Below are 14,176 nucleotides of genomic sequence, written 5' to 3'. Positions count from 1 at the left end.
ATAAGTGGGTCTAAGCATTTTGGGCCGGCAAGCTAGAGTCGAAAAGACAAGCCTAAGTTAGGATCAGAATGACAAGACTAACGGGAAAGTCTCACATTGCCTGATGATTTTGGACTACGTGTGTAATTGGGCTGATGAGAACATCAGAATCTAAAAGGTACACTAATAATAATAAATAGATTTAAGCTTTTTGGGCTAATGGTAAGACCCAATGATGTGCCAATGCATAAACCATGTGATGAATGATCAGCTGATAGATTGGGCGTTACGAAAAGATGATAGGCAGAATATATTATATATGGATATCATCATGTATTTGAGAAACACATCTATATAAGGGCTTGTTTACTCTACAGTATTGTTTTAGATAACAGCAGAATTGTGAAATTTCATGTTTATTTTATTATAGGAATATAGTGTAATAGGATTTTAATTTTTTTTAACATTTATAATCCCTTAAAACATGGGATTAAAAACCAACCTCCTCCCTTAGTATTTTTTTTTTCCTGTGAAAGTTCTTTGTGCAAATTTTATATCTGCCAAAAAAATTTAAACTAAGTACAAGAGACAAATAACTTTAAGAATTCTCTAAACTTAGTAATGTTTAAATAGATTTTATATTCAAATAGTTATGATTTTATATGATTAATTTAGTACAATGATGTATAATATTAGTTTCTATAGAAATTGGTATTGTGATAATATATTGTAGTTGGAAAATTTCTATATTCAACCAAATGNGATTAATTTAGTACAATGATGTATAATATTAGTTTCTATAGAAATTGGTATTGTGATAATATATTGTAGTTGGAAAATTTCTATATTCAACCAAATGTAGAAATAATATATATATTCTTGTCATTTTTAAGATATATATCAAATAAATATATTCCTACAAAACAAAAATTCTATTATAAGAATACATTTTTTGAAAAGTTAGTTCCGAATAAAAAGTTTAAATTCTATGAATTTCAAATTTGAGATGCGCAAATGGGCCGGCTTCTTTTTTTTTTTTTTGAAACCAAACTACGAGAAAAAAAAAGAGAGTAATTTGAATGATTGCTCATGCATTAATTGTGAAACAACAACCAATTTTATAAAAAATTTTAATTTAAACTATCTAGCTTTGCAATGCTCTTGAACTAATTACTTGATGGTTCTTTCTTAACAAAATTTCTAAACATCTTTTCCGGTAAAGTTTCTCGTGCCATTCCTTTAATAAACACAGACGCATATGCAATAAAAAAAACATCAAATCGCGCGAATTAAACAAATTAAAATATTAAATAATAAGAATATTTAAAAGTTAAGCAGTTGTTTCGAATACTTTCCTTACACCCGCTATTTGTGAAGAAGCTCAAGAGCCTTCAATAGTGTGGGAGCAAATCTTGTGACATTTAGCTTCACATCTTGGTTGAGCTTGTAGAACTCCCTCACTTTTTTCAACCCACTCCTGTGAATTGAATCCGGATCCTTGATCGCGGGGTGATCTCTCCCGAGTCTCTCCAACAATGTGCTCTCCTCCAAGCTAATCGTGTACTCGACATCTCGCAATTTCATTTCCCTCGCAGGCCAACCGTAGCAGCTCTCGGCAATGGGCTCCAATTTCCCGTAGGGCACCACTTGGATCATGGCGGCGTTCGTTCTGAGGAAAACGATGTTAGCTAGCCCGGCCCCGTGCACCCCCATCAGCGCGTCGAATGAGTCCACCACCTTTGCGATTTCCGTCACGTTTAGGTCTCTCTTTGGCTCGACGACCACCACCTCAAACCCTAACTCCTCGGCCGATTTCACGACTTCCTCTATATTCAACAACCTTCTGGTTTCCCCCCTATTTATGAGCATCAGTCGTGGTTTCTTTTCCGGCTTATCTCGATAACTTATTGGTACATCTTTTGGAAGCGAGTAAGCTTCTCGAATGAACAACCGGAAGTCAAGCATTGTGTACCCTTTTGGAGGCAAATTGGGTAAGATCCCGAAATCACGATGCCTCCGAAGGCCGACAAGGGCACGCGGGTAGCAACGGATCTCCTTATCGCTAGAAAAATCGATAATTTCATACCTTGAGAGCTTCTTGAGTATCACGCTATACTTTTTGAGAAACCAAGGTTTGAGATTGGTTATGAGGAATTGAACCTCGCCGTTGAACCGACGAGAAGTGAGATAGAGGGGGATGATCACGTTGTTGAAGTCGTGCCAGATGTTCCCAATCTGGACACTTAGCTCGAACACGACCGCGGGGACATCGTGCCGGACCGTACAAGGAGGGGCTTCGGACGGACCGCGTAATGATTTTATTGTCACGAATTCGATCAACTTAAGGTGCTTGTGAGTTCGTACTCGGGTTTTCCACTCTTGAGGTTCAGGATTGGTGATTTTGGGGGGAGGGACATAAAAGACCGTCGAGTTGCTTCCCAGGATTCGAGTGTCGCCGGTGATGTCGCAAAAGTCTGGATTCGACGTGTCGCAGATCGGCTTCAGTTCTACCAGTTGGTTGGATTTTTCGGCGCCTCTACCTGTGCGAGAAGAGAAAAAAATTCAGCAAATTACTAAATTTTAGTCTAGTTCTCGATCATTAATTAATTTTACCAATGGGTGTTCCTTAATTTTCGCTAACTCACTACAGTGTGAAATTAACTAACTAAAATTAAAATATCACTGTTAGATAAAAAGTGAATTAACTCTACTCATAGTGATAGAAGCCCTATATATATTAATTGGATTTTTGCTTATTCAACCCCGATTACTATTCAAAATTTTCAAATTTACTCTAATTCTACCAAAATTCCCCTTTAAACCCCAAATCCAAGTAGTAAACCCTAAAGGTTTGGGGATATTTAAAAGATTTTTGAAAATCAATAAGAGCAACTTCTCTATTTAAGAATTAGTATAGATTTAAACTTTTGATATTGCAAGAAACTAAAACACTCGGTAGGAAGGGGTGCGACTCAATCAAATTGAGCTAATTAGGCGTGAAAACTAACTGATTGCAAACGAACTAATCTCCATTTGGTATATTTTAGGTCCGAACCCAACTTTTTCCCAACAAATATACATTTTTAATCGATTTCTTCATAAATAAAATAAATAGTAGGAAGCTTTAAGATGCTAAAACTTATTTATATTCACTAAATTAAGGGTGAGAGAAATTGGTTTTTTGTTTCGTTTTTCCTCTATAAAATTCATATAGTTTAGTCACAGAGAATAAACACTTTATGAGCGATAATTTTGTTAATTTTCATGCATCTTTAATTAATAACTATTATATATCTTATAATAATTAGAACAAAGGTTTAAATTAAGTGCTAAGGAATAATTAAGGTAATTTTATTTAAATTTATCTCACCTTGCTCTACATCCTTTGCAGATGGAGTTGATACAACTTCATGTTCCGTCGATCGTTGTGAAAAAACTACAAAATTCAATTAAGCTCATAAGAATCAACATTGCACATAAATATCAAAAAAATAATAATGATAAAAGAGAAGGAAAAAAGAGAAAATAAAATGCTTGCCTAATTTATTTTTTTGCTTTTTTAATTTTACAAAAAAGAAAGATACATATATTAACTATAAGAAAATTAACATTTAAAGATGCATGCTTTATATATATATATATATATATATATATATATATATATATATANCCTTCCGTGCTTCCAGCTCGTTTTCGATGTTGCGACTTTCGAATCGTCGATCGGCTCCGTTAAACTTGATCTAGAGTATTTGAAGTACCTAGAAAATAAATTTTATGATTTTACGATATCATTTGCCTACCGAACGAAGGGTGCTTGAAAATGTTTCAATATAATCTAGTGTCACATTTAAAAGTGTCGTCAAATAACAAGTCATTATTGGTAAAATATATTCTAACGCTTTAAAGCATCAGAATTTTTTGAAATCCTGTCGTTTTAAAGCGTCCTAGAATTAAAAATAACAGTAAAGTTTCTCTTTTAATAAATTGGTTTGATATAATAGAGTGCTCATATGACAACGCGTTTTAAATTAAACGCCGGTATTTGCTATACTATTGGGATGCCTGGGGACGCCTCTCCTAAGCGTCATCTAAAAATCGTTCTTATATTGAGATTTTCTTATAAAATCAATATTCAAACTTGTTTCTCACTACATATGTTGCTTGAACACATCTAGCTAAGTAACATGAAAGGATCAAAATGACTGAGAGCATATATAGATAACTGCAACTCACGATTTAGAGCGCGGATCGCAAACTGCTCCGACACGGTGAAGTAGGCGAGCAAGACCAGGAAGAAGCCCACGAGAAACCCCGCGCCGACATGGCTCTTCGACAAGCTTCGAGCCAAGCTCTTCGTCATTCCCGAACCCTAACTTTCTCGATACGTACCTTCTCGATCGATCGATCTCACCACCACTTTTTCAAACTCTCTTCGACCGCCGCGGAGATGTTGTAGTATATATTCCTTAGCATGTTTGTTTCTTCTAATGACTTTGGAAGAGGAAATATTTTCCACATGTTCGATTAATGATTCTCTTATGTACTTAGCTAATAATTCAAACTATATATATATAGTCGGAAGTGCACATCTAACTTCCTATAACAGTACAATCGTCCTACTTCATATAACAGATTCTTGGAAAAAGCACAACAAAAATATTCGTCTACAATTCATCATGATGGGGAAATTTAATTAATTGATTTGGGATACCTCATCACCTGTATACGACACTGCATCTTATATTTCTGCTACTTCACTTCTTGAAAAGGTGTAGAATGCACCAGTTATAATACTGATATGGCAATCCTAACCAATCAGACTCTCTTCTTTGGATTCATCCATCCTATCACGGTTACTAGAAAAATATTTTATTGTATTTTTTTTTTTTTCAAACCGAAAGATGTGTTTGGCTGGTTATTGATGATGTAGTATAAATGTGCCATAATAGGTAGACCTGACAATCTCGAACCAAATCCGCAGGTGCCCGTGTGTAACCCGCAAATTTGTGGGTGTATATGGTTATCAACTTTTTCAATCCAAAAAATTACGAGTAAAATAAGTGGATACCCATTAAGATGCGGACATTTTGAATAACCCGCAGGTACCCACGGGTACCGGCACATATATTTTTTAATTACAAAATATATTTTTTTAATAAAAATTATTTTTTTTTATCTATTCTAAAAATTCTAATTCTAATTTCTTATTGTGTGTCTTTTATCTTATGAAATATTTTTGCTTTAAGACTTTAAATATTTTATTGTATGTTATAATATTTTAAATAATGAATTATATATATTACGCTTTTAAAACTAATATATATGTTTAATTTGTATTTAAAAAATATAAGAGCAAAACAAAAAAAAAAAAAATGTAAGTAATCCGCATATCCACCCACCCACCCACCTGCAGGGGAAAAAGATGTTGGCTATGCAAAAATTTACGAGTAAATTTTATCCATGCCTAATACAATAATCCGTCCGCGGGTTACCCAATCTAGCCCGTTTGCCGGGTCTAACAATAATGGCTTCCTTCCACTTCTTAGTTCGGCCTAGTAGTTAGGTTTTGGCATTTTGTACTTCAGAATTTTGACTTTTCTTTCTGGAAGACCAATTCGGATATTTCTTTCTTTCTCTCCAAATATTCCAACACCTGGAAAGGAAAGCTATGTCCGGAAACTTTCTCATTTTCTTCCGCCTATTGCTCCCGTCACGTAAGCGCCTCTTAAAGGAATAAGAGGTTTGTGATGCAGTAGTTTGCCAAAATTTTCTTTCTTTCTTTCTCTCCAAATATTCCAACATCTCGATAGGAAAGCTATACGTCCAGAAACTTTCTCATTTACTTCCGCCTGTTGCTCCCGTCAGGTAAGCGCCTCTTATTAAAAGGAATAGGTTGGTGATGTAGTAGTTTTCCAAATTTTTGCGCATGCGTCTTTGTTGTTTGATATGCCAAGTTTGTTATATGAAAGAGTACGCCCTCTGATAGGGCTGGGCAGATGAGCGAGCCGGCTCTCGATCGACTCGCGTTCGGCTCGATATTCGGCTGCTCGAGCTCAACTCGAAATTAAATGAGCGAGCATGAATTAAAAAAAATAAAATAAAATTTAGTTCAAACTGAGGTTGAGAATTATTCGAATTAGGCTAAAAAACACTCGAGTATACACACACACACACACACACACACACACATATATATATATATATATATATATATATATATATTAGAGCTACTATGCTGTCGCAAATATAGAAGATACGATGTTTCTGATTTTTTCGCCTTTAGATCAGTTATTTTAATCATTTCTAATCTTTAGATTAATACTATTATCCTGTGGGGACCACTCAACCTTAGGGGGACCACTCGACCTTAAAAGACTAATATCATTCTAACCCTATAATTTCTGATCCAAGAGTTAAAAACTTGATAGCCAAAGTGGCCAAATACTATCAATAGCATTCCAGCTCAATTTTATATATATATATATATATATATATATATATATATATATATATATATTGAGTGAGAGAGAGAGAGAGAGAGAGAGTCCCGCGACTATGCTATTAATAGCACGAAACACTTGGTGCTACCAAGTTTTCCGCCGTTAGATCTATACTTTTGATTATTTTCATCCGTTACATCATACTATTCAACCAACCACCCACTAAACCCTAAGGGGCCCACATAATCCTAACTGCACATCTCTTAATCCAATGGCCAAAAACTTGATTGCACCAATAACTTGGTGCTATTAATAGTATATTAGCCTAATTCTATAGGAGTCCGGTTACTATGCTNACAACTTATGAGTACGAAGGGCCCAATACTCATAAGAGTATAGTAGCCCTACTATATATATATATATAGTGAGGCTACTATGCTTCTGGAAGCACGGAGTCTTCGGTGCTTCCAGGTCGTTTTCGATGTTGCGACTTTCGAATCGTCGATCGGCTCCGTTAAACTTGATCTAGAGTATTCGAAGTACCTAGAAAATAAATTTTGCAATTTTTCGATATCATTTGCTTAGTGAACTAAGGGGCTCAAAATCAACGGTTGAAAATAAAAATCTTACAAAACAAGATAATATGACATTAAAATTTTAGATCAAAGATATTGATCTTGTTTATATAGTATAAAGAATTTTCTATCAAAATTTCACATGATTTGGATATTTCTACACCGTTAAACTTGCAAACAGCTCACAACGGCTTTTAAAATTATTGATTTTGAGCCACTTCGATCACTAGGCAAATGATATCGAAAAATTATAAAATTTATTTTCTAAGTATTTCAAATACTCTAGATCAAATTTAACGGAGCCGATCGACAATTCGAAAGTCGCAATATCGAAAAAGACCTGGAAGCACGGAAGGCTCCATACTTTCAGAAGCATAGTAGCCTCACTATATATATATATAGAGTCCGGCTGCTATGCTATCGATAGCACCAAAAAGTTGGTGCTATCAAGTTTTCTGCCGTTAGATTAACCCTTTTGATTAATTTTACCCGTTAGATTATACTATTCAACCAACCACCCACTCAACCCTAGGGGGCCCCACATTATCCTAACCGTACATCTTTTAATCCAAGGGCGGAAAACTTAATAGCACCAAGTCATTGGTGCTATTAATAGTATTCCAGCCTAGTTCTATATATATATATATATATATATATATATATGAGTCCGACTACTATACTTTTATAAGTATTGGCTTCCTTATACTCATAAGTTTTCGGCTTTTAGATTTATTCCATTGATCATTTCCACCCGTTAGATCATACTATTCAACCAACTACCTACTCAACCCTAAGGAACCACTATTATTTTAAGTGGGGACCACCACCATCCTAACCACACATTCCATCAATCAACGGTTAAAAATTTATGAGTATAAGGGGGTCTATACTCATAAGAGTATAGTAGCCCCAGCCTATATATATATATATATATATATATATATAGAAGATTACTATACTCTTATGAGTATAGATCTTTTTGTATTTATTAGTTTTCGTCCGATGGATGAAGGGATGTGCAGTTAGGATGATAGTGATCCCTTAGGGTTGAGTGGGTAGTTGGTTGAATAATATGATTTAACGGGTGGAAATAGTCAAAGGGATAACGTCCGAAAACTTATTAGTATAAAGAGATCTATACTCATAAAAGTATAATAACCGCACTTTATATATATACATTTAATTATATGTAATAAATATATATTATGTATTTTAATTATATGTATATAGAGTTTAGGTGTTTTTGGGCCCACAAAACCAAACCAGCAAAACCCTACTCTAATTGCTCTCTTTTTTTTTCACTTGCTCACAGAATTGTTTTCCCTAATTTTTTTTTTAATATTATAATATCATATTTCGTACATTCATTTTGTATATTAAAATATTAGACATTTTTTGTATTAAATTTTAGATAATATTTTATAAAAGTTAAACTATAGATTGCATAATATTAAGAATTTCAAACGGCTCGTTTAGGGCTCGAGCTCGCTCGACTCGAAGTTAAACTCTCTAGCTGGGCTCGAATTAATTTCAAACGAATTAATTTCAAACCAAGCTTGAACCTAAATTTAGGCTCAAAATTAATTTTAAATCAAGCTTTAGCTGTGATAAGCTCACTCAAGCTCGGCTCGTTTCCACTCCTATGCTCTGATACCAATTGTTGAAAATTTGCAATCCGCTTTGGTACTAATTGCTAAAAAAAGTCTAGTACTTGCTCTAATACGAGTTGTTGAAATTTTGCAATAGTTACAACCACAAGCATGAGAATAATTGCAATCGACTCTTCTTCTCAGTAGAATAATTTCAACTCGAGCTTTTTTTTTTGAATCTCTCTCATCTGACTCTCATCTTTTAATTTCTGAATAATTCTTTTGGCACATCCATGCACATAATATACCAAATGATCTCCGGCCACAAAAGGTACACAAATCGTTTTGCTAATTCATCTGTTGGCCATTGTCACGCCCCGGATTACACGTTCCCCGGCACGCCGACAAATCTGCCGTATACAAAAAAAATTTTCCTGTATACGAAGCGATAGCTGTCTCTGTAAAATATACAATACTACAACAGTAGAGTAGAGCTGAAAAGAACTAAGCAGGTAGAACGAACAAATCTCATATACATACAAACTAACAAGTACAAAAACACTCTTTCCAGCGAGTTCTAGTATCAGTATATACATAAGCTCAAAATAAAAACACTACTACCTACAGCTGGTGATCCTCTAGCACGGCGATTCGTCGGGTAGGGCTCTAACTCGCGACACCCTTGCCTCGATCAGCCTCTGAAGACGCAGCAGCCAGAACAGCAGGCTCTGAAAAACACAGGGTAACAATTGGGCGTGAGAACTATTGTAAAACAAGTAGTCCTCAGTGGGTACCGCCCTCAAAATCATCGGCTCACCCACTAAGACTACAGTAGGAAATAAGGCTAAAAGGTAAATCCGGAAAGAAATCCATAGCTACATGCCAGTACACTATCTCACTGTGTCTACTATCAATTCTAACCCAATCTCATTAGGGACTGTGTACGCACCCGTCCCGCCTGTCTAAGCCGCACTACCTCCACGCTAAACAGTCCGTGGATAGCAACTAATCAGCGACATCAACGCGAAAGTACAAAGCCAGACTCCGGAGCGACACTCGTGGGCGCGACCCAACCGAGTATACAAGCGTATCTCTGTCGAGCTCAATCAGGCCCTCACAGGCTAAAGTCAAGAAAACTGGTCTAACAGTACTACCAACCCCTAGTCAGGTGCCCTCGGCACAATCTGATATCGGAACGATCAAATCTAGATCCGCTGTCAACCACTACGGCACCCACTAATCCGGAACACTGTAAACACTACTGTAAAAATCGGCTCGGTATCCCAGCACGAGCGTAACTAAAATCTGAACTATCTTGGATACTCACTATGAAGATACTGCAACAGTATAAAAATACAACGGCCCCTAGGGCTAAATCAGATAGTTCAATATATGCCAGGTCCCGAACGCTGGTTTTCTCCTATATTTTATCCAAGTCTCACATGTATGATTAATAACAACTAATAACATGCTCCCAATTCAGTTTATATGTCTAAAATATAGCTACTCATAAATTTGAGCTAAACAATAACAACTTGTAATATTAACGATACATGTCGACCAACAATACTATAGGAATAGTATTCCGATGATAAACCCACCTTAAACGCTAATCACAATCCGGTGCGACATCGAAAACGGTGGAATCGGACCCTCGCCCGGCCTCCTCATGCAGCGACTAAGATGCTCACGTGCTCGAACGGCTCCGCGGCGCGACGTCGGCGTCGATCCGAGCTCTAACGACACTCCACCCGAGCTCCACCTCAACGGACCAAGCTAAAGAGATGAATGAAATAATTAATTCTCTCTAAAGTCTTAGGTGGATATATATATTGGTTGAGTAGGTGGGTGGATAACCATAAAAAAAAAAAATTATAATTATACCCCCCACCAACTCAACCAAGGATATTACAGCCATGCTCTTCTATGCACCCATGTATTAAGCGCACGTAAATGATGGCTATGATATATCTCAATTCTACAGCATTTAGAATTTGTACGCTTGTGACACTCCAATTGCTCCACATCTGATGGAAATGAGATTGTNAGTTTAGGTGCTATTGGGCCCACAAAACCAAACAAGCAAAACCCTACTCTAATTGCTCTTTTTTTTTTTTACTTGCTCACAGAGTTGTTTTCCCTAATTTTTTTTTTAATATTATAATATCATATTTCGTACATTCATTTTGTATGTTAAAATATTAGACATTTTTTGTATTAAATTTTAGATAATATTTTATAAAAGTTAAACTATAGATTGCATAATATTAAAAATTTCAAACGGCTCGTTTAGGGCTCGAGCTTGCTCGACTCGAAGTTAAACTCTCTAGCTGGGCTCGGATTAATTTCAAACGAATTAATTTCAAACCAAGCTTGAACCTAAATTTAGGCTCAAAATTAATTTTAAATCAAGCTTTAGCTGTGATAAGCTCACTCAAGCTCGGCTCGTTTCCACTCCTACGCTCTGATACCAATTGTTGAAAATTTGCAATCAGCTTTGGTACTAATTGCTAAAAAAAGTCTAGTACTTGCTCTAATACGAGTTGGTGAAATTTTGCAATAGTTACAACCACAAGCATGAGAATAATTGCAATCGACTCTTCTTCTCCGTAGAATAGTTTCAACTCGAGCTTTTTTTTCTGAATCTCTCTCATCTGACTCTCATCTTTTAATTTCTGAATAATTCTTTTGGTACATCCATGCACATAATATACCAAATGATCTCCGGCCACAAAAGGTACACAAATCGTTTTGCTAATTCATCTGTTGGCCATTGTCACGCCCCGGATTACACGTTCCCCGGCACGCTGACAAATCCGTCGTATACAAAAAAAATTTTTCTGTATACGAAGCGATAGCTGTCTCTGTAAAATATACAATACTACAAATAATAGTGTAGAGCGAAAAAGAACTAAGCAGGTAGAACGAACAAATCTCATATACATACAAACAAATAAGTACAAAAACACTCGGTCCAGCGAGTTCTAGAATCAGTATATACATAAGCTCAAAATAAAAACACTACTACCTGCAGCTGGTGATCCTTTAGCACGGCGATTCGTCGGGTAGGGCTCTAGCTCGCGACGCCTTTGCCTCGATCAGCCTCTGAAGACGCAGCAGCCGGAACAACAGGCTCTGCAAAATACAGGGTAACAACTGGGCGTGAGAACTACTGTAAAAATAAGTAGTCCTCAGTGGGTACCGCCCTCAAAATCATCGGCGCACCCACTAAGACTACAGTAGAAAATAAGGCTAAAAGGTAAATCCGGAAAGAAATCCACAGCTACATGCCACTACACTATCCCACTGTGTCTACTATCAATTCTGACCCAATCTCATTAGGGACTGTGTACGCACCTATCCCGCCTGTCTAAGCCGCGCTACCTCCATGCTAAACAGCCTGTGGATAGCAACTAATTAGCGACATCAACGCAAAAGCACAAAGCCAGACTCCGGAGCGGCACTCGTCGGCGCGACCCAACAGAATATGCAAGCGTATCTCTGTCGAGCTCAATCAGACTCTCACAGGCTAAAGTCAAGAAAACAGGTCTAATAGTACTACCAACCTCTAGTCACGTGCCCTCGGCACAATCTGATATCGGAACGATCAAATCCGGGTCCGCCATCAACCACTACGGCACCCACTAATCCGGAACACTGTAAACACTACTGTAAAAATCGGCTCAGCATCCCAGCACGAGCGTAACTGAAATCTGAACTATCTGGGATACTCACTATGAAGATACTGCAACAGTATAAAAATACAACGGCCCCTAGGGCTAAATCAGGTAGTTCAACATATGCCAGGTCCCGAACGCTGGTTTTTCCTATGTTTTATCCAAGTCCCACATGTATGATTAATAACAACTAATAACATACTCCCAATTCAGTTTATATGTCTAAAACATAGCTACTCCTGAATTTGAGTTAAACAATAACAACTTGTAATATTAACGATACATGTCGACCAACAATACTATAGGAGTAGGATTTCGATGATAAATCCACCTCAAACGCTAATCACAATCCAGTACGACATCGAAAATGGTGGAATCGAACCCTCGCCCGGCCTTGCAGCGACTAAGATGCTCGCGTGCTCGAACGGCTCCGCGGCGACGTCGGCGTCGATCCAAGCTCCAACGGCACTCCACCCGAGCTCCACCTCAACGGACCAAGCTAAAGAGATGAACGAGATAATTAATTCTTTCTAAAGTCTCAGATGGATATATATATTGGTTGAGTAGGTGGGTGGATAACCATAAAATATATATATATATATATATATATAATTATACCCCCCACCAACTCAACCAAGGATATTACAGCCATGCTCTTCTATGCACCCATGTATTAAGTGCACGTAAATGATGGCTATGATGTATCTCAATTCTACAGCATTTAGAATTTGTACGCTTGTGACACCAATTGCTCCACATCTGATGGAAATGAGATTGTGATTGCGCATATAAGAAACCATGATCCCTAACAATAATAACTAATTAAACTTAAACATCTTGCACCTGCGGTTTGGGTCTAGCGAGTTGTTATTACTAGAGGGTCGGAACGTTATATTTTGGCATCGAAGCCTGTTTACTAGCCGGAAGTATAAGATAAGTTCACATCACCTGATGATCGTAAGCTCTATGTGTGATTGGGCTGACGAGAAGGTCAAGCCCTAAACAGAGTGATCTTGGACTATGGATGTGTTCATGATGAAATTTGGGCCAGGCCGATTTTGATATAAATATCGAATTTGGCCAATATAAAAAATGTGTGGCCCATTTCTTATTTGCGCCTTAACAATGAATTCGAAAGTTTGTCATCTACTACACACAGATATAATATATTTACGAGCTTTATTAGATACATATTATCAATAGTAATCGGATTGATTTATTACCGATTTGTTTTTAATTAATAGAGCTTTCAAATCAATGATCAGTATCATTGAATATGATCTAAACCATTTAAACTATTTAGAAATCAAAATGTTCAAATGGATTCCGAGTAGCACAAGTTAAAGTATGACGCCCACAAACCACCAACAATAATAATTTAGTGGGCCTAAATAAATGGCCCAAAATTTTTAAACTTAGTTATTATTATTAGTATTCACAATACCTCTTTGTTTACGCTCCGACGTCCTCATTAAGCTCATTTCACACTTCCGGCCAATAAACTGGCTATGATACACCAAATATAATGATCCCAAAATAGCTTAGCTGAATCTTTATTGTTAGGATCAATGGTTTCTTATATTTTTAATCATAAACTTATTTTTATCCGATGTGGGACTAGCTCTATTATTGTTATTAGGGTCTATGGTTATCTTATATTTTCATGAACTACAAAATCATTCTCATCCGATGTGGGACTATTGCGGCATCACATAAAGCATGGAGGCTCGGGTTAGTGGCTTTCGGGTAACTAGCAAAACAAATTTGAAATGCATGTGTAAGTAAGTAGACATCGAACTTGAGATTTTAGGTACTAACAACTATCAAGTCAACTATATATGATGGATTGAAACGGGGACAGCAAATAATTCATTTGCAAATGGTTCCGCATCAGATAATAAATAAGAGAGTAAAAT

General features: G+C 36.6%; 1 protein-coding gene across 1 annotated transcript; it reads right to left on the bottom strand.

Annotated features, from left to right (window-relative positions):
- On the bottom strand, positions 1,176–4,671 carry LOC109710092 (protein O-linked-mannose beta-1,4-N-acetylglucosaminyltransferase 2-like). Its single transcript, XM_020232524.1, has 3 exons — positions 4,213–4,671; positions 3,350–3,415; positions 1,176–2,519 (listed from the first exon to the last, which is right to left on the bottom strand). Exons 1-3 carry the CDS (start codon positions 4,337–4,339, stop codon positions 1,345–1,347), a joined length of 1,368 nt encoding a protein of 455 aa, XP_020088113.1. The 5' UTR covers positions 4,340–4,671; the 3' UTR covers positions 1,176–1,344.

The sequence above is a fragment of the Ananas comosus genome, linkage group 5, assembly GCF_001540865.1.
Source record: "Ananas comosus cultivar F153 linkage group 5, ASM154086v1, whole genome shotgun sequence".
Taxonomy (NCBI): Eukaryota; Viridiplantae; Streptophyta; class Magnoliopsida; order Poales; family Bromeliaceae; genus Ananas; species Ananas comosus.
The sequence above is the reverse complement of the archived record's forward strand: the minus strand, read 5'-3'. Positions and strand labels throughout refer to the sequence as shown.

What these genes read in the sequence shown, in the direction of transcription:
- LOC109710092 (XM_020232524.1), bottom strand. Translation starts at nt 4,339, where the DNA reads ATGACGAAGAGCTTGGCTCGAAGCTTGTCGAAGAGCCATGTCGGCGCG. An exon ending in TGCGATCCGCGCTCTAAATC is followed by an intron (nt 3,416 to 4,212) that starts GTGAGTTGCAGT and finishes TGAATTTTGTAG; the next exon opens with TTTTTTCACAACGATCGACG. An exon ending in TGCAAAGGATGTAGAGCAAG is followed by an intron (nt 2,520 to 3,349) that starts GTGAGATAAATT and finishes CTTCTCGCACAG; the next exon opens with GTAGAGGCGCCGAAAAATCC.